The following is a 23,593-nucleotide window of genomic DNA, read 5'->3' on the forward strand; positions in this document are numbered from 1 at the left end:
TCCCACCTTTGCCTTCCCCAGAACACAGATGATGACACTGCTCCCGGCTATGCTGGGGAGGCGGCAAATGTGGGGTGACTTCTGAGCCTGGAACTTTATTCCCTCAGGTCTGCAGTGTTCTGGAAAGCCTGGAGCAGGAGTACAAGAGAGAAGAGGACTGGTGTGGTGGAGCCGACAAGCTGGGCCCCAATTCTGAGACTGACCACGTCACCCCAATGATTAGCAAGCACCTGGAACAAAAGGAAGCCTTCCTGAAGGTATAAGGCTGTTTCTGTTGGATATTCATGTCACACTGAGTGGCTGTTGGGGACTGTAGGGTCTCCTGACTGATTTAGAAGCGATTGTCGTAGGTTGCTGGTACACGCATAGATGTGTGGTGTGTACTTTGGGAGAGGCTCCAAACATACCTGGGCCTGACTCTGATGGGTTAATAACGTTAATGACTGACTGATCCCACTCACGTTGTCCCACTGGTTTCACGGAGAAGGAACTACAAATAAGTATTGACAGGAAGTTACAATGCCCTGGAACAGTATCATCATAGTCAAGTGATCTCTCTGAGGCAAAGTTACTGCTAACTGGCAACCCCATGAAATCTGCGGACAGAACGTGATTGGCTGGTTGATTTGGCGAAGCACTATACTCTAGCCTAATTAATCCTTGTTTGGAGATTTAGCCTCTCTAGGCCTATAGACTGTGTCTCAGACGATACAGAAATACCCAGTAGAGAGACCTGTGGCTGAGGGGCGGTTGCAAGCACCTGCTCAGGAAGCAACCTGTGAGTGAGTTAGCCCCGTGCAGACGGGCTGCGTCTTCTCTCTGAGAGGGTAAATGCAGACCTCGAGGAGTGCTTTGTCGTGTTTTGATGTACATGCTGTTGGCTCACACAGAAGTCACATCTGTGCATTAAAACAGTTAAATTTTTTAAGGTGCTCAAACGTTCAGAAACACTGAATACATGCTTACCCACACACTATACTTTAGGTTTTGAGCGTCACAACCAGCAGCCCAGCCCATCAGAAACATCACTAACACAGTTTCATCTCTCTCACTGATTCAGCATTCTGACCCCCACCCTACCACCAGAGACGCCGTTTCCTGTGGCCTGCAATGGTCTGTTTTGTGTCTAAAGGCTGTGTACTGACAGGAGTATTGTTTCGTCTGGAAAACTGAGTTGTGACTCTTCATTAGGGGCCTAGTAGAGATTTTGTTGTTAAGCAAGTTGGGATAGGACAACCATTGTAGCTTCCAGACTCTAATTGTGTCAAATAAAACTTTGGAGACAGGCTGGAGAGATGGCTCAGCAATTAGGAGCACTGACTGCTCTTCCAGAGGTCCTGAGTTCAATTCCCAGCAACCACATGGTGGCTCACAACCATCTGTAATGGGATCTGATGCCCTCTTCTGGTTTGATTGGTTTGTCATATAAAAAGTAAATAAGTCTTAAAAAAGAAAAAAAGAAAGGGAGGAAGGAAGGAAAGCTTGTTTTCAATTGAAGACAATCAGAGAATTTATTTTTTAAAAAAGGGGAAAAGGCTTTGGAGACTACTCCCAAAGAGCCTTTTTCATTGGCTTACTAATGCAAACTACCATTAGATGCTTTAGTTTGAAGATTTGGTCTCTTGCTCCAAAATCTACATAGTAGGAATTGAATACCACTTAGTTAATATAATTGTAAAGGACAGTTAGCTAAAATTACAGAGGAAAAGGCATTCGAGTAAGTTCATAGAAAGGACCCGCACATCTGGGTTTTCCTGTCCATCAGTCCTTACACCGAGGCTTTACTGTACATCAATGGCGTCACTTCTGGCTTGCCTACTATATCAGCAGTTACCAGTCACCTGCTACCCCAATAATGCAAAACAGTCAACCTCCCCAGGACCTGAGGCTTTCACACTAAGAACAAGGGATGAGTCTCGCTTCTTTATATAAAGTGTTTATGGTAGTCTCATCCTCAAGCCTGGAAGTGTTTGCCTTCCAGACCCAGTATAGCCAGGCCATGTGCTTCCAGTTTCCTATTAGACTGAACTCAGTGTGACTAGGAATATAGCCACCGCCAGGCTTGGCTAAGAAAGGGCCTAACATCCTCTTTAGTCAGAGGCTGCCCTCAGTATCCTGCCTCACAGCCTCACTCTGAGGATCTGGAACATAATCTCACCTTGAAAGATCCAGGAATCCAAAAGACATTTACTTTGTTTGTTTGTTTTAAATAGAATTTAGTCTCTGCGTCATCTTATAAACAAGACGGACCAGTTCGCTGTTAAGACTTGTGATATGGCCATAGCTGTAATCACATCACCGATATATCATCCCCCATTGTTTTCTAGGCTTGCACACTGGCCCGGAGGAACGCAGACGTCTTCCTAAAATACCTGCACAGGAACAGCGTGAGCATGCCGGGGATGGTGACGCACATCAAAGCGCCAGAGCAGCAAGTAAAAAGTGAGCATGTCACCCCTAAAGTGAGCGTGTCACCCCTAAAGTGAGCATGTCACCCCTAAAGTGAGCGTGTCACCCCTAAAGTGAGCGTGTCACCCCTAAAGTGAGCATGTCACCCCTAAAGTGAGCATGTCACCCCTAAAGTGAGCATGCCACCCCTAAAGTGAGCATGTCACCCCTAAAGTGAGCATGTCACCCCTAAAGTGAGCATGTCACCCCTAAAGTGAGCATGTCACCCCTAAAGTGAGCGTGCCACCCCTAAAGTGAGCATGCCACCCCTAAAGTGAGCATGCCACCCCTAAAGTGAGCATGTCACCCCTAAAGTGAGCGTGTCACCCCTAAAGTGAGCATGTCACCCCTAAAGTGAGCGTGCCACCCCTAAAGTGAGCATGTCACCCCTAAAGTGAGCATGTCACCCCTAAAGTGAGCATGTCACCCCTAAAGTGAGCATGTCACCCCTAAAGTGAGCGTGTCACCCCTAAAGTGAGCATGTCACCCCTAAAGTGAGCGTGCCACCCCTAAAGTGAGCATGTCACCCCTAAAGTGAGCGTGCCACCCCTAAAGTGAGCATGTCACCCCTAAAGTGAGCATGCCACCCCTAAAGTGAGCATGTCACCCCTAAAGTGAGCATGTAACCCCTAAAGTGAGCGTGCCACCCCTAAAGTGAGCGTGTCACCCCTAAAGTGAGCGTGTCACCCCTAAAGTGAGCGTGTCACCCCTAAAGTGAGCGTGTCACCCCTAAAGTGAGCGTGTCACCCCTAAAGTGAGCATGTCACCCCTAAAGTGAGCGTGCCACCCCTAAAGTGAGCATGTCACCCCTAAAGTGAGCGTGTCACCCCTAAAGTGAGCGTGTCACCCCTAAAGTGAGCGTGTCACCCCTAAAGTGAGCATGCCACCCCTAAAGTGAGCGTGTCACCCCTAAAGTGAGCGTGTCACCCCTAAAGTGAGCGTGTCACCCCTAAAGTGAGCGTGCCACCCCTAAAGTGAGCATGTCACCCCTAAAGTGAGCGTGTCACCCCTAAAGTGAGCATGCCACCCCTGTGCTCCCCGCAGCTCTGTCCTGAGTGCCCAGGCAGCCTCAACCGCTGTCAGCTTGGGAACGAACTGCGAGGAAATGTGGGACGGTAATACACAGTGAGCTACGTATAAAACAGAAAGCCTGGTACTGAGGAGGATACTTCCTGCCATTGCGTGTTGTTATGTGTGAAGGAACATACGGTCAAGAGTGAAAGCCACACTTACCTAGATGCAAAGTCGTTTTAAAAGCTAAGTCAGGAAATCATGTATCAGTAGTGTGGCTATAAAGTACTTTCAGTGTTGTATACTAAGACATGGGTAATTCACAAAAGCAAATTGTTACACTGTTTTGTATTACTTGAGTATAGTATAATACTTTTTATTTATTTACTTGTAAATACATAGAAAAAGGTAGGTCTAGGGAAATGTATGCCAAGGAAGACAGAATAGGGTTGGCGTTTACAGAAGGTTACATACATGAAGCATGAGGTGTACAGAGGCTGTAGCCACCTCGGCCAGTGTCACACAGCTGAGACTGAGCTTGGTAGGCAAGAGTTGTAATCTTGACTCTTATGTCTTGGCCTCACGGAGGCTGTGGACTGCTGGGAATGTTTTGTTTCTCTTGCACTGTACTTGGTGGCAAAGGGTTTAAGCACCTCTTAGACTAAGGGCCAGGAGATACAGCCATGTATGTCTTTCCGGGAGGATGTCAGTATAATCCCACGGGATGCATACAGTCAGGAAGTCAGACCTTACGGCTGGCTCTCAGCATCTCTCAGAACCGGAGCCACCCCCCGAATCCCCAAGGGCAGGTAACTGTTCTGGGAACAGTTATTACTGTTCAGTCAGAGCCTAAGCAGAGGGCAGAGAGACCCTTCTCGAATGAAGAGCCCACGCGTGCACTGCTGCCTCCGCAGGTAGTGTGTGTGTAAAACTGGAAGCTTAATGTTTTGTCAGACTTAAAATCTTAAGATCGTTTGTACAAAGTTGAAGTGAATATATTCCTGTGCTTTCAGTAACTGGAAATAAAGCCCACGGGGCCCTGCTCCTTCTCTCTTGAGCGCTTGGCTACTGTTAGATCTGCGAGAGGGGCAGTCATTGTCTCCTGTAACCGGGTCACTGAGGAGCTCACAGGCCCCAGAGCGTGACTGCTCAGCTGAAGAGGGAGAGTCTGCAGGGCTTTCTTACCAAACACAGAGGATTCTGTGAACTCAATATTTGAGGACTTAGTGATTTTTAAGATTGTCTAATATAACAAAATTACATAACAGGCATCATTGATTTGACATGGAATCTCTCTGTCTTAGGACTTCTTCTAAAGCTTTTCCTTTGTTTTATTAACTTCTAAAGTAATCTTACAGCAAAAAAGATTGAAAGGTCTGCCTTAGTGTTCTGTTGCTGTGAAGAGAAACAGCCACAGCAGCTCTTACAAGGGAGAGCATCTCACTGGGGCTGGCGTACAGTTCGGAGGGTCAGTCCATTAGCGCCACGGCAGGAAGCGTGGCGGTGTGCAGGCAGACATGGTGCTGGGGAAAGCGGAGAGGTGTACGTGTGCATCAGCGGGAGAGAGGGGGCCACTGGGCGTGGCCGGAGCTTCTGAAGCCTGGGAGCCCATCCCAGTGTCACACTTCTTCCAATAAAGCCACATGGCCTGATTCTTTCAAATAACGCCACTCCCCAGGGCCTTATGGGGGCCATATTCATTCAAATCACCACAGGCACACAAACACACATAAATTGCACAATCCCCTTGCTATTACAGTCCTTACAGGACGTTTTATGTGTCCTGTCTATGTATTAAAAAAAAAAAGGACTCTATTTCCATATGAAAAGCACATTTCACTTTACATAACGCATCTTAGTCATCTTTGTAAACCACTGTTCAGAGACTGGATTTCTGCGTCTTTAATGCTTTTTAGTAACTGACTTCAGGCACCTGCACTTCTTCGTACCAATGGTCTTGATTATTTTTATAGCACCATTTACCCAGAAGATAAACTCAAGTTCAATGGCGCGCCCGTTTTGGTGCCACTGCCTACTGCCAGGTTGCCTACCTGCCCGTGCCTTAGCCCCTCTCAAGCCTGCATGGTGTCGATCTGCCAGTAAAACAGTGGGTGGCACTCCTTCTCCTTGCGTGGCATTCAGCACATGTTCATGTGTTTCCTGCCCCATCTTTAATGTTCAGAATTATATTACTTCAGGACTAAGGGTGTAACTCAGCGGTAGATGGTATGTTTTACACAGATAAGGCTTTGATTTCTATCCTTAGCACCAAATAAAACTCAAAAACGGCCAGCAAACCACCGGGATGGAGGTTTGTTCACAGCCTGCTTGCCTTGCGTCCAGGAAGTGGTGGGTTCATCGCCCAGCACCACGTCAGCCGTGCTGCTGATTGCAGCCCTCGGGGCATAAGCCAGCCGTGCTGGGCTGCAGCTGGGATTCCGGGACTCGGGGTCAGAGGTTCCAGGTCGTCCCAACTCTCTGTGGAGTTTCAGGCCAGTCTAGGATATCTGCTTAGGAAACTGGTTCTGTGACTTACCTGTCCCCAAGAGGTTTTCCTTGTTTTTTATGTGCACAATGTTTTGACAGTAAAGTAGCTATTGAGTAGTTTTTTAATTGGTTTTAGTTTTTATATAAGACATTTTTGCCTTCACTGCTCCAAGGTCCTCTCGTTCCCTCCGTTCCTTTCTAAGGCTTTATGTTTTAAAAAGTATGCATAAGCAAACAAAACAAAAAACAACACTTATAGCAGTAAATAAAAAAAATAGTAATAAGGCTCTCACTCCTGTCCCACACTGGCTTCAGATTTAGGGGTGAGAGAATGAGGAATCTGCTTCCAGTGCTGACGAGACCTTAGATGGGAACGCCATTGGTTCTTAGCACAGTCTGCCTTGCTGTGGCGTGAGCACAGATGTCTAAGGACAGCAAGTCGAGTTTTGCAGGTGTGTTAATGGAGAGCGAGTACCAACCTCTCTTCCTTTTTCGTGTCTGTCAGATATCTTGAATGAACTCTTCCAGCGGGAAAACAGGGTACTGCATTATTGGACCATGAGGAAAAGGCGCCTAGACCAGTGCCAGCAGTACGTGGTCTTCGAGAGGAGTGCCAAGCAGGTCAGTGCTCCCTGCTCCCCTAGTCCTCCACCCACGCTCACACTACAGTCAGTGCTCCCTGCTCCCCCGAGCCCTCCATCCAGGCTCACACCTCAGTCAGTGCGCCCTGCTTCCCTAAGCCCTCCACACTCGCGCTCACAGCCTTACACCACGGTCAGTGCGCCCTGCTTCCCCAAGTCCTCCACCCGTGCTCACGTCTCAGTCAGTGCTCCCTGCTTCCCCGAGCCCTCCACCCACGCTCACACCGCAGTTAGTGCTCCCCGTTTCCCCGAGCCCTCCACCCAGGCTCACACCTCAGTCAGTGCTCCCTGCTCCCCCAAGTCCTCCACCCGCGCTCACACCTCAGTCAGTGCACCCTGCTCCCCCAAGTTCTCCACCCACGCTCACACCTCAGTCAGTGCTCCCTGCTCCCCCAAGTTCTCCACCCACGCTCACACCTCAGTCAGTGCTCCCTGCTCCCCCAAGTTCTCCACCCACGCTCACACCTCAGTCAGTGCTCCCTGCTCCCCCAAGTTCTCCACCCACGCTCACACCTCAGTCAGTGCTCCCTGCTCCCCCAAGTTCTCCACCCACACTCACACCTCAGTCAGTGCTCCCTGCTCCCCCAAGCCCTCCGCCCACGCTCACATCTCAGTCAGTGCTCCCTGCTCCCCCAAGTTCTCCACCCACACTCACATCTCAGTCAGTGCTCCCTGCTCCCCCAAGTTCTCCACCCACGCTCACACCTCAGTCAGTGCTCCCTGCTCCCCCAAGTTCTCCACCCACGCTCACACCTCAGTCAGTGCTCCCTGCTCCCCCAAGCCCTCTGCCCACGCTCACACCACCTTTGCGAGGCTGGCAGGTTTTTATTGTAAAAGCCGTCACCAACACTGGATCCCCATGGCAGGAACAATCATGCCTTTAATTAAGTTTGTTATAACAGTCACCCCCGCCGCCCTGCTTGGTTCACGCTGTGTGAGCGTGCTGTTTGGTTCTCCTGAGCTCGCACTTAGAGCTGCCAGCTGCAAGTCACCAATACAATTAACATTTTAAAAGCTTTATCAAGTCCTGGCTAAGTTCTTATGGAAACACAGCAGGTGTTTTCATTTTTATCTTGTTATATTTATATATTGAAGGAAAAAAGCTTTAATTTTCAGATAGATTGAGCTAAATCCAGGTAAGAAAATGTGACAGAATTTCTGATAATCCAGCATGCTTAAAAAGGCTTCTTGAGTTTGGCCGAGCAGAGCCACAGCGGGCTCTGTTTCCCTCTTCTGAAGGCGTCGGTGGATGGAGTACTTCAGAGGAAACTGTCAGTCAGGGAAGACCAGTTTAAAGTGAAATCTATACACTTATATCTTGAGTGTTGACATTCATTTCAGTCCTCTTTGGCTTCAGTAACAGCACAAGAATGCGTGTATTTTCCTTCTGAGCTGACAGGGAGGGGCAGCAGAGAGAGGATTAACTCCATTCCTCCAAACCCTGAGTATGCCTCGGTTCGGGCCGTGCACTCTGTGCAGATGTACTCAGAGCTACCCAGGGCTGCTCCTGTGGTCCGTCAGAGCTGCCCTCCGTCCTGTCTGGACCTCGGTGTGGTCTGTTTCGTGAACTGACACACAGCACCACACTCCTGACACAGGTCTTGTTAGCCAACAGTACAGGTACTGTACAGATCTCAGGTTCAGTACAGATTTTGTTCCAAGTTGGTATGTTAGTCTGACAAGGAGAGTCACATCTATAACTGCAGAGCTACACACAGACCAGAGTTCCTGGACACTGGATCTGGGGCCCTGATGGCCTCTTCCTCGTCTGCCATCAGATCCCCGCAGTGGCGTGGCAGGCTGTGGCCAGACCATTCCATTCCCTTTCCTAGGCGCTTCTAAAGGCGCTCCACCGTGCTTCGTTGTGACGGAGGCAGCTTTGGTTTCTAGCTAGGCGGTGTTAGGCAGCCTGGCCCAAGGCTTATATCTCTTAGTTTAGAGACAAGGTTCAGCTGCAGAGAGGCACAGGTTGAATCCTTCTCCGGCCATTGCCGATGGGACCTGTCAGGCCCGCTGCCTCCCCGAGCCCTGCTCCACACACAGTCCCAGCGCTCACAGCCGCTCTTGGTCTCTCAGAGTTAGCCATTTTCAATGTGGCACATTAAAATGACTGAGCGGGTGCCACTGCTCTGAATGGCAGTGCAGAGGGGTGATGGAGTCTCCGCGGCACCGCCTCTGGGCCCTTCCTGGTTCCAGTGCCTCCCCTCTTATCTGCAACCCTGAACGCTGACTCTCAGGACTGAGCGCCCACTGTTCTCTGTTCTTCTTCCTCTCCTCTTATCTCTCCCTGGACGGTTCCCAGCCCTGACCTCTATTTTTGACACCCAGACTGTATAAATTGCGGGAACCTCCTCAGCGCCTCTCCACTCTGGCCTCACCAGAAGCACAAGTGCCTTCCTGACTCCCTGAGTCCTGCCCACTCCCACCGCACTCAGTTAGGAGTGACGAGGTGTGTCTGATTCCTGCCTCTCCTCTGCTGCCCGTGTGTCCCACCTTTGTGTCCTTCAGCGCTGGCCTTCAGTGCCCCTCTCTGCCCTCTCTTCATCCCAGCAGACCCTCTGCTCTTCCTAGTCAGTCTCCTTTCCAGCCCCTTTCTCTAGAGGAGCCATGTTGGTTTCTGTGGAGAACTGCGAGTTCTGTCTGTGACTGCGAGCTCAGCTGCTCTCCGCAGCCTCTGCTCCTGCCTCTCCTGTCGTCCTTCTCCACCTCTCCTGCCCCCCCTCTGCCAGGCCTCCCTCCTCTCAGCTCTGCTGCGGCCTATGACTTGCTCATTTGTTTGTCTTCTTTGCAGTCTGCAAGCGAGGGGTAGATATCTGGGTCCCTGGGTCCCTGTGAGGCGCGCCTACGGCCTGGGCTTCAGGCTGCTCTTATTCGTGAAGGCCTCCGCCTCCACAGTGTGCACTTGAGAGTGCTTTACAGTGGGCGCTGACTTCGTTTAGATCAGCGTAAACATTGTTTCAGAGACAGTGACCGTCCGTAAGCATGAGGGTAGCAGGTATGCAGCAGGTAGTGCCAGTGACTTGAGATTTCCTTGCCTTTCCTTCTTATTTTATTTTTGCTACCAAAAAAAAAAAAAAAAGCCACAAATGGGACTGTGGGGAGATAAATAGGGTAATGTGGTGTCTTAGGAGATAAAGTTCTTGGGACTAAATTTGAACCCCAGAACCAATATTAAAAATAAAATATCCAGCTATGGTAGTGTACACTTAAAATCACAGTACTGAGGGAAGCAGAGACAGGCAGATCTCTAAGGCTTAGCTGCCAGCAGCATAGTGTACTTGCTTAGTTCCAAGCTTAATAATAATAATAAATAATATGGATGGTTCCTTAGTGATAGCCTAACTTAACCTCTGACCTTCACACGTACTGCCACAGATGCAGTAATGTATCTTAAAGAATCAGCAATATGGGTATTCTAATATCAACATGGTAGAATGGGTGCCTTAAAGATTCTAGGGCACATAGACATGAATGCTTTTTAAATGCTGATTTTCCTCAGCACAGCCTATGTAGAAGCATGCGTTTAAATAAGTCTGATTTCATTTTAGTCCTTGGCACCTGAGCCTCGAGGGTCTCTCTCTTCAGGCATCGTCACTAGGCAAGAAAGGTGAAGTCTTCTGGCGTCTGCCCAGAGGGGACCTTATGCACAGTGTAGACATCCACTGTCCCCCCAAACCTAGGTGAACTACATATGCATCCATCTGGGGGTTCCAGGTGGACATGGTAGTCTGGGAAGGAAGCCAGAGGCCTGGAAAGGCACGACCTACTTCTGCTCTCACCGGAAACACCCATGCCTAGAAAGCTTTGGTTCCGTGCGTATTCAGACCATCCTTCGCCCACCTCTGTAGTCCTGAAAAGAGACATTGGTTATGAGTTCTTCGACTGTGCTGTTGTTAGACCTGTAGGTTCATAGTCAAAAAAAAAACCTTGAACGGTTGGTCCTTGTTACATCAGTGACAGGATTCTTTTCCCTCTGCCAGGATGCCCCTTTCAGAAACGAGGGACTACTTGTTGACACGTGCTGACCATGACTTACATGAGCAGGGCGTACAGAAATGTCTGCTTCCCTTAAATATTTAGCCCGTGAACATTCTGCATTCCTCTCCTCCAGGCGTTAGAGTGGATCCACGACAATGGGGAGTTCTACCTTTCCACACATACCTCAACAGGGTCCAGCATTCAGCACACACAGGAACTGTTGAAAGAACATGAGGAATTTCAGATAACTGCCAAGGTAAGTCCGCAAGGGAATGGGCTTCTGGTCTGTAAGTAAGCTTGGGCTATCCCAGAATGACCTAGAACATACACTTCAGGGAAAGTGGGTGCCTTTCAGAGGCGTCATTGAGAAAGGCCTCTAACCTGGAGAAATGGGTACTGTATATGGTGCCCATGGGCGTAGGTGATGTGCTGTTCTTCCCAGACGGGGCCTTTATCTGTCTCTCTTTGTGTTCACCTGATCTCTGTGATGACCTTCAACTCTCCTGGCCGCTGCCTTTGTCCTTTGTGTTGTTTCTTGGCTGCCTTTCTCTCATTTGTGTTCTGAGTTATTTTTATCAAGTCTTGCTGCTTTTCGGAAACATGAGGATGTGTTTTGTTCTGTATTCTGTATCTTACCCTTCCTTATCACCCGTTCCTGGAGAGCGTGATGACCGCACTGCTCACACCACTGTCCGGTCCCAGCGTGGTCTGTGTTTACCGCTGACAGAACTGGTTCCTGGTGGTTCAAGTGTTTGTGATGCGAAAGTCACTGCCACTTGTCTCTTGAAAAGAGAACTGAATACATCTTCCAGAAGTACTATACCTTTGCACCTGTGTATACATACACAAATTTGTAAGAATACACACATTGACACAAATTGTCCAAAAATCATGCCTCCCGGGAGCTGGTTCTGCTCTTTCTCTCGGATGGTTTTGGATTGCTTAGAATGAAGTCACTTCTCTATGACTGCTATTTTGTTTTTCGCGTTTGTTTTTAAATTACAATTATTTCTGTACAGCATACATGCGGAGGTCGAGGATACCTTGGGGGACCGAGTCTCTTCTTTCACTGTGAATCCTGGGGGTCAAACTCAGATTTCCAGGCTTCGCAGCACCTGCTTCGCTCACTGAGCCTTCTTGATGGATTTCCGGTGGTGGCTTGGTTTTGTTTTGGGGGGGATGGTTTGTGTGTGGAGGGGTGCTCTGAAATATTTTCAAAAGTATATTTTTAATGGCAGACTTGAGTTTTTACAAGATGATGACAATTATGTCAGATTTGAGCAAAAAAATATTACCAACCAATCATATATTTTTATAAAAACAAAATAAAAAGGAAAAACACGTGCTCCTATAAAGGAACAAGAATAATTATACAGGGGGTGGCACACCTTTAGTCCCAGAACCTTAGAAGCAGAGACAGAAGGATCTCTGTGAGTTTGAGACTAACCTCAACTATATATAGTTGCTCTCTATATATCCAGACCAGCAGGGGCACACAGAGAGACCCTGTCTCCAAAATCTAAAGCCATCTAGGATAACTGTCTTGTGTAGCCCTTAACCAGGTTTGAGAACATAAAGAGGAATTTTCAACCAGTTGGAGTCGCAGTTGCTGCTTTGTATCAGGCCTGGTGTGGTTTTGCTTCTGTAACATTTCTGGCTCCCCTTCCTGTCCTTGCTCGCCTCTCCTCCCTGTTTCCCAGCAGCTTCTGAGTGCGCTGGGCCTTGGGAAGCCCTGGTCCTGTTTGCCATGCCCTGGGGCTACAGAGAGCTGGTCCCACAGCACTGGGTGGGACACTGAACACTGTGGCGCTGGGGCTTAGGCCAGGTAGAAGGTGGCCCCTCCCAGAGCTAGGAGGAATACCCAGAGAGCTGACTGGTCCTGCGTCTGAGGTGAGGACCATGGTTTTCCCTTCTTTAGCTACGGTACCTTCAGCCATCTAAGTTTTATTTTGTTCGTACAGATAGGAAAGCATCACTACTATTAGTGTTACAGTTCTGTGTTTGCTCCTCTGTGTTTGACCCTTAGGTTGGGTGTTAAGACAGTGCCTGATGTCACACCAGAGCTGGATCAAACACCAGTTCTTTTCCACCACAGCTGGGCTCCCCTACCACACATTTGTCTCTGTCGCCTGTTCACAGTTCTGCTGTCGAGTTCACTGATGGGCCTACCTTATTTACTAAGAGAATACGTACAGGGAGTCTTCTTAGTATTCCTAAGTGGTTCTTTCTATTGAATTTGGGTGTTAGTTTTGGAAGTATAAGACAGTCATATGCTCATCTTTATTCTTATGTTTTATAAGATCTAAAATTATAGGTTAGCATCTGACCATGCTGTTTCCCGAGTCTATAGGACTGTTGCTTTTGTTAAGTATATGGAATTAGTTATGTCAGGATGAAGGGGGGCTTGGAAAGAGTGCCCCCTGCTGTCTTCTTTGCTGTGCATTGTCATTGGTGTGGGCTCTGTCTGAGTCACGGGCTCCTTCACAAGTGGAGAGTCCACTTGCTTTGTCAGGGTGGCCTGAGGTTTGGCCTTGCTTGCGCCCATCAGTGTTTTCTGAGAAATCATGTTTCTCCATCCTGTAGCAAATGCTTAGCTCTAACAGGGCAGTCTCCCAATGTGGTACAATAATTCAAATTAAAGCCAAGAAGAATGCACACATCACTGTCTTACGAAGACTTCTTGACCCAGTCCCTTTTCCTATCTAGATCCAGCTCCTGGGCTTCATGTTGGGTGGATTTCTGTGTCATGCCAATTACTGGGCTCTGCAGGGGTAAGGTCTTCGGGGACTTGAGAACAGCCTGATATGCAGTCTTTGCTAAATCACTCTCAGCCTTGCAGTCATCTCTCGATGCCTCCCTGGGTGTACATCAGCAATGTCCCTGGTGTCAGATGCTGTGCTTTGTATGTGTGTGCTCTGTGACATAGCATGTGTGCGCACAGGCTGCGTGTCCTTCTTGACTATCATCACCTGAGAACACGATGTGTGGAGCGGCTAGGGAAATGGAACTCACTCTCACTGTCTCCCATTCCTTGATGCCCACACAGGAGTCTCTTCAGTCTCAATGCTCATGTGGTCTGTAAGCTAAAATTCGCTTTCATAATAATGGCTAGAGTTAGCATATAGAAGGAGGTTAAATATTATTTGCCGTAATATATTATATATTACCATAATATTTCACATTGAAATCAGTGGGGGGTTTTTGTTGGTATGTTTTTGGTTTTGTTGTTTGTTTTGTTGTTGTTGTTGTTGTTGTTCTTGTTATTGCCGTTTTGTTTTGTTTTTGTGGTTCACAGTAGCCTTTTGGGAGGAATTTTTTGGGTTCATATCTCATATCTCCCCTTGACACCAGAAGTATGCCAGAATTGAAATGTTAGCAATATTTCAGAAACCTGATTATTTGTAGAATTTTCAGGTTTCATTGCTATAAATAACCAGACTTCTAAAATCTCTTCTTGTGTGGGATGGTTTGTCTAAATGAAAGAAAATCTAACTCAGTATGAAAAGATTGATAAATTCACGCACATATCAAACATCCCTCGAAGCAGAACTTTACCTCCAGCAAAGTCTCAGCTCTGAGAACAAATGGCAGCTTCCCGTTCTACAGCTACTTTACTGTTAGAATTTCAAATCCCCCAGAGGTATTTTTTAAATGGCAATTACAATTAAATATTCAGAGACAGGAACTGCTGAGGGACAGGTGGGTCGCAGCTGGTTTTCATCAAACCATTTGTTTGCTCTCTCTACACTTTCTGCTGGGTGCCATGCTAGCACATCCTGGTCAGAGAAAGAGCAGGGATGGTGAATGGGTAGAGTATATCTGATGTGCATGTTACATACGATGAGAACAAGGAGTGGGGAAAAGCAGGGGTGTCGTCCTTGGAGCGTGGCAAGGGTAAGCTGCTCTGAGCCGCCTTCAGCTCTCACTGGCAACGCGCTTGGTTGAAATGAAGCTGTACAGTGAAGTCTTACTGCCCTGTCTGGCCAGGCTTTATATTTAGCAAGGCTTCCCTCTTTTAACAGGTTAATGTAATTCACGCCAGCCTACTATGTTACTGCTGGCAGCTGGGGCATTTGTGATGCATTTTTCCACAAGCAAACAAGTGTTCCTTAGCTTGCTAGCGGTTTTGGTTCCTCTGCTCATATATAGGCAAGCTACATTGTCTTCATTGTATTTGTATCTTTAATTATTCATTCCCAGCTCTTAAGATGCTAAACCCATGAAGGTTTCTCAACATGGTTGCATTGATTCTACGGGTGGCCTTGACCCCAGTGGAAGGGACAATAGTACAGAAAATGTCTTGCTTCTGGAGGTGACATTCTCACAAGACAGACAGACAAGCATCATACAAAAAAATCATAACTTACACCGAGTTTGAAGACAATAAGTAGACCGTGGTGCAAGGCTGGCACATGAAGCCCCCAGTGCCCTTACGGTGGCCATGGGACCATTAGGAACGTGATGTTTATTGGAGGAGAGATGCGACGGGGCCTGAGGATGTCTAGGGAAATCATCTTCTTTGTAGAAGTGCCTGTGCAAAGAGCCAGAGGAGGGCACGAGGCTGGGCCAGGTAGTGTGGGCCCTCACTGTGAGGGCTCAGTGGTCCTTGAGATTAGGGAGTTTGCCCAGAAAATTCTGGCTCAAAACACTGATTTTATAAACTAAGATGTTTTCGGTAATTTGCAGTCAGTTTTCTGTATATTTGTTGTAAAAATTTTTCAGGTGAAGGATGACTGAGTGAGGCTGGAGAGAGGGCTCAGTGGTTAAGAGCATCGGCTGCTCTCCCCAGCACTCAGGTTCAGTTGCCAGCACCGCACATGATGGCCCACCGCTGTCTGTAACTCTAGTTCAAGGAACCTGACTGATGTCCCGGCATTCAAGTGGCACACAGTGGTACCTGCAGGCGGAACATTCATGCACGCAGAACAAAAATAAATAAATCTCTTTTTATTTTTAGAGTTTAAGCAAGAAAAGTAGGCTCCTTGGAATAATAACTTATGTCTTTGAAATGTCAGCTCTCAAAGAAAATCTAGCAGTACCGATCAGGGAAAGGCTGTGGGAGATGAGGTGAGAGCTCAGGGCTGGAGAGGTTATGTGCATGTGTGGACCTGTGCTGCGTGGTAAGCCTTAACGTTAGGGAGAATACAGTTCCCATTGAATTCATACTTTTCGGTATATGCAGGAAATGACATAACCTTCGTTAATGGAACGGGGCTGCTTCTCTAAAGGGAGTCTGCTGATTGGTGAACTTCTGGTCTCCAGAGGCTGTGGTCCTCAAGAGCTGCCCTGGGCTGTGCTTGTTACCTGGTTGTTCCAAGGACGGAGGGAGGGAGGTGGACGCGTCTAAGTGGATGCATAGCGAAAGCATGTATCCAGCAAAGAGCTGCTAATGCAATACACTTGATACTCAAAGAACAGTAAAACCAAAGAATCTCCTCCGTGGTCGTCCTCATTCATTCATTCACTCATTCAGTCACCCATTCTGCAGACTCTTACTGACAAGAGGAGACCCTAGACAGACAGGCTTGATTCTAGGGTTGAGCTCACAGGAACACTACTCACAGCGGAAGTGCAGGAGAAAGCTGGCCGGCCCAGACTCTGGGAGGGAGGCGGGCGGGATGGAGTTGAGGCCGTCCGTCCGTCAGACAGGCAGTGTGCCACTCCCCCGTGCTTTGGCTATCTGGCAGTCAGGTCCGTGAGCTTCACAGTATTTTCCTGTTGTTTTCACAGCAAACCAAAGAGAGGGTGAAGCTATTGATACAGCTGGCCGATGGCTTTTGTGAAAAAGGGCATGCCCACGCAGCAGAAATTAAAAAATGCGTGACCGCAGTGGATAAGAGGTACAGAGATTTCTCTCTGCGCATGGAGAAGTACCGGACCTCTTTGGAGAAAGCCCTGGGGATTTCTTCAGATTCCAACAAATCGGTGAATTGCTTTGTTCACACTGGACTAGTGGCGGTGATCTCGGCCCCTTGCTGCCCGAGCTGCTCTCATTAACCGGCCCCCGTTGACTCTCAATCCACAGAGTAAGAGCCTGCAGTTGGACATCATCCCTGCCAGCATCCCCGGGTCAGAGGTGAAGCTTCGGGATGCAGCTCATGAACTCAATGAGGAGAAACGGAAGTCTGCCCGCAGGAAAGAGTAAGCCGGCATTCCCTGCGGGCGTGAGGGAACCGCCAGAGCAGGCAGACGGGCCGCTGGTGTAATGTGCAGTCAAGTGTCTGAGACCTCAGTTGGCACTTTCAGCCGACTTCTCTGTGTGCTGACCCCTGATCACGTGGTTCACCGTCTTGTCCCGGTTTCTCTATGCCTTCCTTTCGTAGCCTGACAAACTGCTTGCCCTTAGTAGTAGAGGAAACTGTTACCTCAAATGTAGGTATTTAGAGGTTTGTGAACTATCTTACTGACTGAAGAGGAAAGGCCTCCCTCACTCCCCCCAGCTCCCAACAGGAATTTATTTTTGTCTCCCAGGGATGATATTTGTAAGTGTGAGGAGAAGTTTTGGTTGTCATTCAGTGGGGACCGGAAGGGAAAGGTGTGTCTGAAATCCAGTGGGTGTGGACTAAGGCACTGCTGAAGCCACCTCACAGCCCACAGTAGGACTGGACATCCTCAATATCAGCCGAGGGAGCTCCGAGGAAGTGCTCTCAAATATCTTGGAATTAGCTGATGGCTGCTATTCCGTCTGATCTTGATTTTCCTCCCAGAAGCCATTCCTGCATGTTTCATATTTCTAGGCTCTCCATTTTCTTTCATAAGTCTTCCTAACAATAGATTATAATAAAGAGTAATAAGTGTACCACCTAACCGAACTAAACTGTTCTCTGTTGATTTTAAGGTTCATCATGGCTGAACTAATTCAAACGGAAAAGGCTTACGTCAGAGACCTCCGAGAGTGCATGGATGTGAGTCTGTCGCTTGTTTATTCAGACTGGGTTTGAACTTGCTAGTTTGTTACTGTCTGCTACTTGTTGTTGGAGTAGTCACAGCGCTGGGCTCCTGCCCCTGGTGTTCTGTGCAGTTCCAGGAGGGCTTGGCTCATTGCACAGATGACACAGATGACACAGCACAGCTCCTCCCGTTGATCTGTCACATGCTGGCCTTGTTGGCATTCTCTTTGTGTAGAGAAGAGAGGCTTCGGACAAACAAGCCAACAGTCACGACCTGGTACTCACTCGGTCACACCCCGAATGTTTGCTGTACCTTGTGACAGAGATCCATCCCAAATCTGAAACTGGGAGTAAGCTAAAAAGTATAGTAGATCTTTCCAAGTGCCCACAGCAACTACGGTCTTTTTAAAAGACACATTTTTCACATTTTTCTACAAGGGCCCACTTTTACATATATTTCATGTTTGTACATAAGCTCCGAGTCTGTGTTCATAGCAACAGCTGCTTCTTGAAAGTTCAGGCTAATTTTCTTTTTTTAAAATCCTTTGGCTTCCTTTCCGGCCAGACCTACCTGTGGGAGATGACCAGCGGCGTGGAGGAGATCCCACCAGGCATTGTCAACAAGGAGCTCATCATCTTCGGGAACATGCAGGAGATCTACGAGTTCCACAACAAGTGAGTGTGTGTGTGTGTGTGTGGGGGGGGTGTTACCATGGTTAGCTGGTTTCCCTGGGGACCCTGTATTACCAGGAAAGATGTCTAGGAGATGTAGCTGAATGCGTTTACATTTCCTCTTCTACTTTTAAGATGCAGAATGCAGTTTTTCTGTCATGTTTACATCATTGTAGAGTAGACCAGAAGGTGTTCCTCCTGTGTCTGTTGGCCAGCCTCTCCCCATGCCCCTTCCAAGTCTCCCAGCCGTGTAGTAACCACCGTTTACTCCGGATTTCTGGGATGTGGCCTTTGGTTCTGTGATGGGTGAGATCGTGAAGTGTTTCCGTTCCCGCTACTCCAGTACACTACTAGTCTCTTCCCCGAGGAGGCTGCTAGTCTGAACTTTCTGTCAGAAGGGATATGAAGACCAAACTGCTCGAAACTTACAGCAAGTTTCCCAAGTCAAGAGCTGCATATTCTGTTAATCCTGAAAACGTAAAGGACGCAGTTTTTTTTTTTTCCTATTTCTGGCCTATCTTACTAGTAAAATTTTCTTAGCACCTTTCCTGACTAGCATTTGTTTCTTCTCCTCCTGAAGCATCTTCCTGAAGGAGCTGGAGAAGTACGAGCAGCTTCCAGAGGACGTGGGACACTGCTTCGTCACCTGGGTAAGGAGCCTCCACGCCTGCTCTCCTGTGCATGCTGTGCGTGCGTGCGTGCCCTGAAGGAAGATGTCCTCCACTGCACGCTGCTTCATTGGCTACCCTCTGCCCATTCTCTGCAACTAGGGAAAAGGGTCTGGCCTCCAAGAGTGGCGCCCCCTAGAGTCACGGGGGGGCGGGGGGGGATGAGTTTCTGTTGATGGTGCTGATGGCTTAAACTAGGACATGAGGTATTTCGAGCCATTCTGAGCCATTCTGAGCCTCTTGTTGATGCCGGGACTCATCCCTGATGAGGGTCCCGCCCCGTTCAAGAAAGAGTCTCTCTCACCGCCGAGCCCAGGCAATACCTCTAGTGTGCTAGCTTTCCTTCTGAAATACGTTTGTCTCATTTGAAGCTTTCTTAGTTCAGAGGACTTATTTTCCACATTAAAGTTTTTTATATTGTAACTTTTGATTTGGAAAAGATATCTGAATAAAGTTCTTGTTTCTTCTCTCTCTTTCTCTCCTCTCTTTACTTTTTTTTGCTATAGGCAGACAAGTTTCAGATGTATGTCACATACTGCAAAAATAAACCTGATTCTACACAGCTGATACTAGAGCACGCAGGGTCCTACTTTGACGTAAGTAGCAGATAATTAAAGAAGCCGTGAGACTGGCCAAACAGAATTCGATATAGATAAAACCAGCATCGCCCGGGATTTATTTCCACACCGCTAGTTTAGTATTTTCTTCTTTCAAGCTTCTAATAGGATATTCTTTATGTTTTTATTATACTATATGTAGTGTGTGTGTGTACATATATATTGCACATGTGTCCCTGGGATCACATGTATGTAGATCAGAGGACAACTTGTAGGACTTGGGTCTCTCTTTCTGCTGTGTGGGTCCTAGATATGAACTTGAGTTGAACTTGGATCGTAGGCCTTAGAGCAGGTGCCTTGACCCACTCACAGCACACCAGCCTCTATTTTGGGATTTTTCTTACATGTTCTTTGGCTTTGAACACTTGTAATTAACTATGAGAAGTCATATGCCTATAAAACCCTTATATCTTTAACACAGACATTTGTCATTCTTTATATGTGCTCATTAATTTTATATACAAGATTATATATAAAAGAAATAAGCTTATTAGTCTTGCAAATGTCCCAAAGAGATCTATCAGTAAAGTCCTACCAATTTGACTGCCCAGCAAGTAGATGTTCAATTATATGCTTGATTGGACTCAGTATGGGATATCTCTTTTTTCAAAGATATGTTGTTTATGTAGTGGCAGGGGAGGGGGTACAATATTACTACAAGTATTTTGGGTTTCAGAAGTAGTCTAATGTGTGGCAGGTTGTGGCTGGAGAAAGGTACTGCTGAGTGCTCTGTACCCCTGGCGCACAAGGCCATGGGAATATTAGACTTAACTTTCTGCCTTTGCGGTTGTACACGGTCATTATAATCTCTCATGGGAAAGTCTAGAAGCTGGAGTAAATTTTACTCTGTTTGTGATGGGACCTGCCTGCGGACGGCCCTGTTCCAGCTGCTGATCTCAAGAAGCACTGTCTAGGTGATCACTGGCCTGATGCTGTCTTTTCTTTCTAATACTTCACATGACCTACAGCATCACGCTTAGATGACACCCAGCACCGTAGCCACATGCATACTACAGAACAGAAAGCCTACGCAGCAAGAATGTCTGCATAGCCAAAACTTGGTTTTAAAAACCCTGTTAGGCTAACAAGATGGCGCACGATAGAAGGAGAACACCGACCCCTACAAGCTGTTCTCTGGCCTCCACACAGGCACCGTGTCAAATGCTTGACGCCCAAATAGATAAATAGAGTCTAACTTTCAAAAGCCCTGTGTGTTTAAACATCTTTAAAGAGTAAAGGAAGTCATACCTGGCAGGTTTCATAGTCACCAGCCTTTGATGTCATTGTGAGGTTACTTTGACTTTAAGGAGGGTTTTGATTATAGTGACCTCCTTTCTTTGGTCATCGTGTGTCTGCCCTTCAGTTCTTCTTTTTCCATGGCAGTGGGCATTACAGAACATGCATCGCGTGCTCTGCTCTTCACCAATGGGCAGTATGAAGTGCTGAACTGCATGGCTGGGCTGGCTGCTTGCCTTCCCATGAAGACGTTAACTAAGCAGAGCCTAGATTTTTACGCACTGTTACTGCAAGGGGCACAGTGGAAAGGCACACAGTAGACGCGCTGTGGGTCTGCATCCTCCCTTCTCCTTGGTGTTCTGCAGCATCCCGTGCAAAGTAAACCTGTAGACTTGGAGCAGTTTGCACTGATATTAAGAGAAGACTTATTATTTCAACAGAATCAAACACTTTGTCATTAATGTGGGTGGCATTGTAGCCATTTTTAACAGTAGTGACCCTACGATAAATCTTCCCCCTTTTTTGTTTTGTTTAAATACAGGAGATCCAGCAGAGGCACGGGTTAGCCAATTCCATCTCTTCCTACCTGATCAAACCGGTTCAGCGAATAACAAAGTATCAGCTCCTTTTAAAAGTACGTATGGAGCCTCTTTGACCCGCAAAATCACATTGCCGTATTGCTATCGATCCTCTGTGCACATGTGTATGTGTTTTCCTTCACCTCCGTTTCTTGACCTGTCTAGCTTCTTATTGAAGCACTTACATAAGATCCTATCCCCTAGTTGTTTGCTGAAGGAACTGGTTGGCACTTGTCTGTAGCATAAAATGACATTTGACTGAGAAATAAGTTTCTAGCTCTTGGACCCGCAGTATCCTCAGACTCTAGTGCTGAGACCCTGTACTCAGCACCTGTGTTAAGTTTATCCCACATGTTTATCCCGGAGCAATGCTGATCGCAAAGTCTCGAGACCATCTTTCCAGGGTCAGAAAATTCCCCAGAATCATTGCTGATGCATGCCAGCTTTGAACCCAAATCTGACTGACTCCGTGACACCCTGGTGTCAAGCCGTTCCCTTTGGCTGCCAGCCATGTCATAGAACATGCTCATACAGATCCCAAGGGCTCCCATCAGACTGGCCTCTGCTTTTTGTTGTAATTAAGTATATTTAAAATTACCCCTGCAAAAAATATTATTCTGATTATTTTCAGCAGTAAAAAGGGAAACAAACTTATCACAGATGCATTATGTCATTAATGCATGTCTTCTTGCTGCATTAAGAGTTATTTACAATTTTTCTCTGGCAGAGGTACTATGTTTCCTTTGCTGGTGAAGGATGCTCTGAAATGTTAGCATGTAAACCGTCTGCTAATCCCAGCTATGCCAGCCACTGTCCTGGGTGCCACAGTAGGGGACTAGGGGACTGATGCTCAAGGGTGCCTGAAGCTCTCTCAGTAAGAGAGACTTAGAAACTATAAAACATGGCTGTATTCTTTTATGCAGGTGTGTACAATCATGAGACATTTCTATTGGGAAAACCCTACTGTACACATACCCCTGCCCCAACCCCCACCTCCTTTACACACAGTACCATGCCAGGGATCAAACCAAGGCCTCACACATGGTGGGTGAGCACTCTACCACCAAGCCACACCGCACCTCCTCTCCTGTACTTCTGTATGGAAATCTTACACAGTGACTAGATAGACATCACTACACAAATCCGCTGCTGCTGTGAGCATGACCTAAGCCGGGAGGCTGGGCTTCGTGTGTTGGCATTCAGGTCATGTGCCCTTTGCTTCCTAATTCTACAAAAGTGCCTTGTCTCTTAGTTATCCCTTAGTGCCCTCAGAATTCAAGGCTTTGTTCTCGCTTGTGTTTCCACTAAGATTCTGCTTCTACTTCTAAATCTTCCTCATTTTCCCAACAAGTTCTATTGGGAACAGTCGTAAACTCCTCAGACCTCCCCAGTGGGAAGGCAGTCTGCACAGGTTGAAGCACATTGTCCTCATAAGGCAGTTTTTGCCCAGCTCCTCAGAAGCATAAATATCTGATCAAAAATGAAGGTGCCCATCAGGGCGCTGAGTTCCTATAGACCAGTGGTTCTCAACCTTCCTAATGCCTGCAACCCTTGAACACAGTCTTTCAAGTTGCAATGACACCCAACCATAAAATTTGCATTGCTACTTCAAAACTGTAATATTGCTACTGTTATGAATCATAATGTAAATATTTTTGGAGATAGGGGTTTGCTGAAGGGGATGCTCTCTGCATGTTGAGAACCACTGCCGTAGACCCACCAAGCTGATGAACACACTGCTTCAACCCTCTTGGGAATCATATGCACAAGACTGTTGTTACATGACCAATCACAGTCTCCCAGCCATGAAGGAATACCTGAGACCCATCAGGATGTAAGCTTGTGTTTCCTGCTGTCCTATCACAAGGCAGCTGCCGAGTTCCAGGCAGTCAGGAAGTAGCATTGCACACATAGATACCTTGGAGATGTGCGGAAGCTTGCCGGCTAGCACCTCCCTGAGGAGCCTGCACAGAAAATGATCTGTGCTGCTGTTCTGATGTCCTGCCAGATCCTGACATTGTAGGGTTGTGGGGTTAGCAGGGCAGGTGGACTCTGCCATGGCTGTCACCTGTCAGTTACAATCCCATATTCCTTACAAACCAGTAACATATATTTTTCTCATTTTGGAGATGCAGTTGGCAAGGTATAACAACTTCAAGAATGGTGACTGAATCTGTCTTCCTCCAGTGTCTCCATTCAAGTAGAACAAACCCTGTTGTCTATCTTAACCCTGAGTAATTCATGTTTTAAATGAGAAAGAAAACCCTAGTTGGCTATTTGCTTGTTTCCCGAGCGCTGTGAGTTTTTGTGGATTCCTGGGTGTCTGCTAAGATGTTGCTGGCAGGGCATTTTGCAGTCCTTTGCGAG

The 23,593-nt window shown here is 47.4% G+C and overlaps 1 protein-coding gene across 1 annotated transcript in view; it reads left to right on the top strand.

The window, feature by feature from the left end:
* Nucleotides 1–23,593, top strand: part of Trio (trio Rho guanine nucleotide exchange factor) — a 302,890-nt gene that overhangs the window by 183,395 nt on the left and 95,902 nt on the right. The window contains 11 exon segments of the mRNA XM_052159365.1: nucleotides 108–257; nucleotides 2,328–2,442; nucleotides 6,452–6,567; nucleotides 10,699–10,821; nucleotides 16,296–16,490; nucleotides 16,591–16,706; nucleotides 17,404–17,470; nucleotides 18,021–18,130; nucleotides 18,708–18,777; nucleotides 19,302–19,391; nucleotides 21,190–21,282. Of these exon segments, the coding sequence (XP_052015325.1) occupies nucleotides 108–257; nucleotides 2,328–2,442; nucleotides 6,452–6,567; nucleotides 10,699–10,821; nucleotides 16,296–16,490; nucleotides 16,591–16,706; nucleotides 17,404–17,470; nucleotides 18,021–18,130; nucleotides 18,708–18,777; nucleotides 19,302–19,391; nucleotides 21,190–21,282 (1,245 nt within the window).

Source organism: Apodemus sylvaticus, chromosome 16 (genome assembly GCF_947179515.1).
Source record: "Apodemus sylvaticus chromosome 16, mApoSyl1.1, whole genome shotgun sequence".
NCBI lineage: Eukaryota > Metazoa > Chordata > Mammalia > Rodentia > Muridae > Apodemus > Apodemus sylvaticus.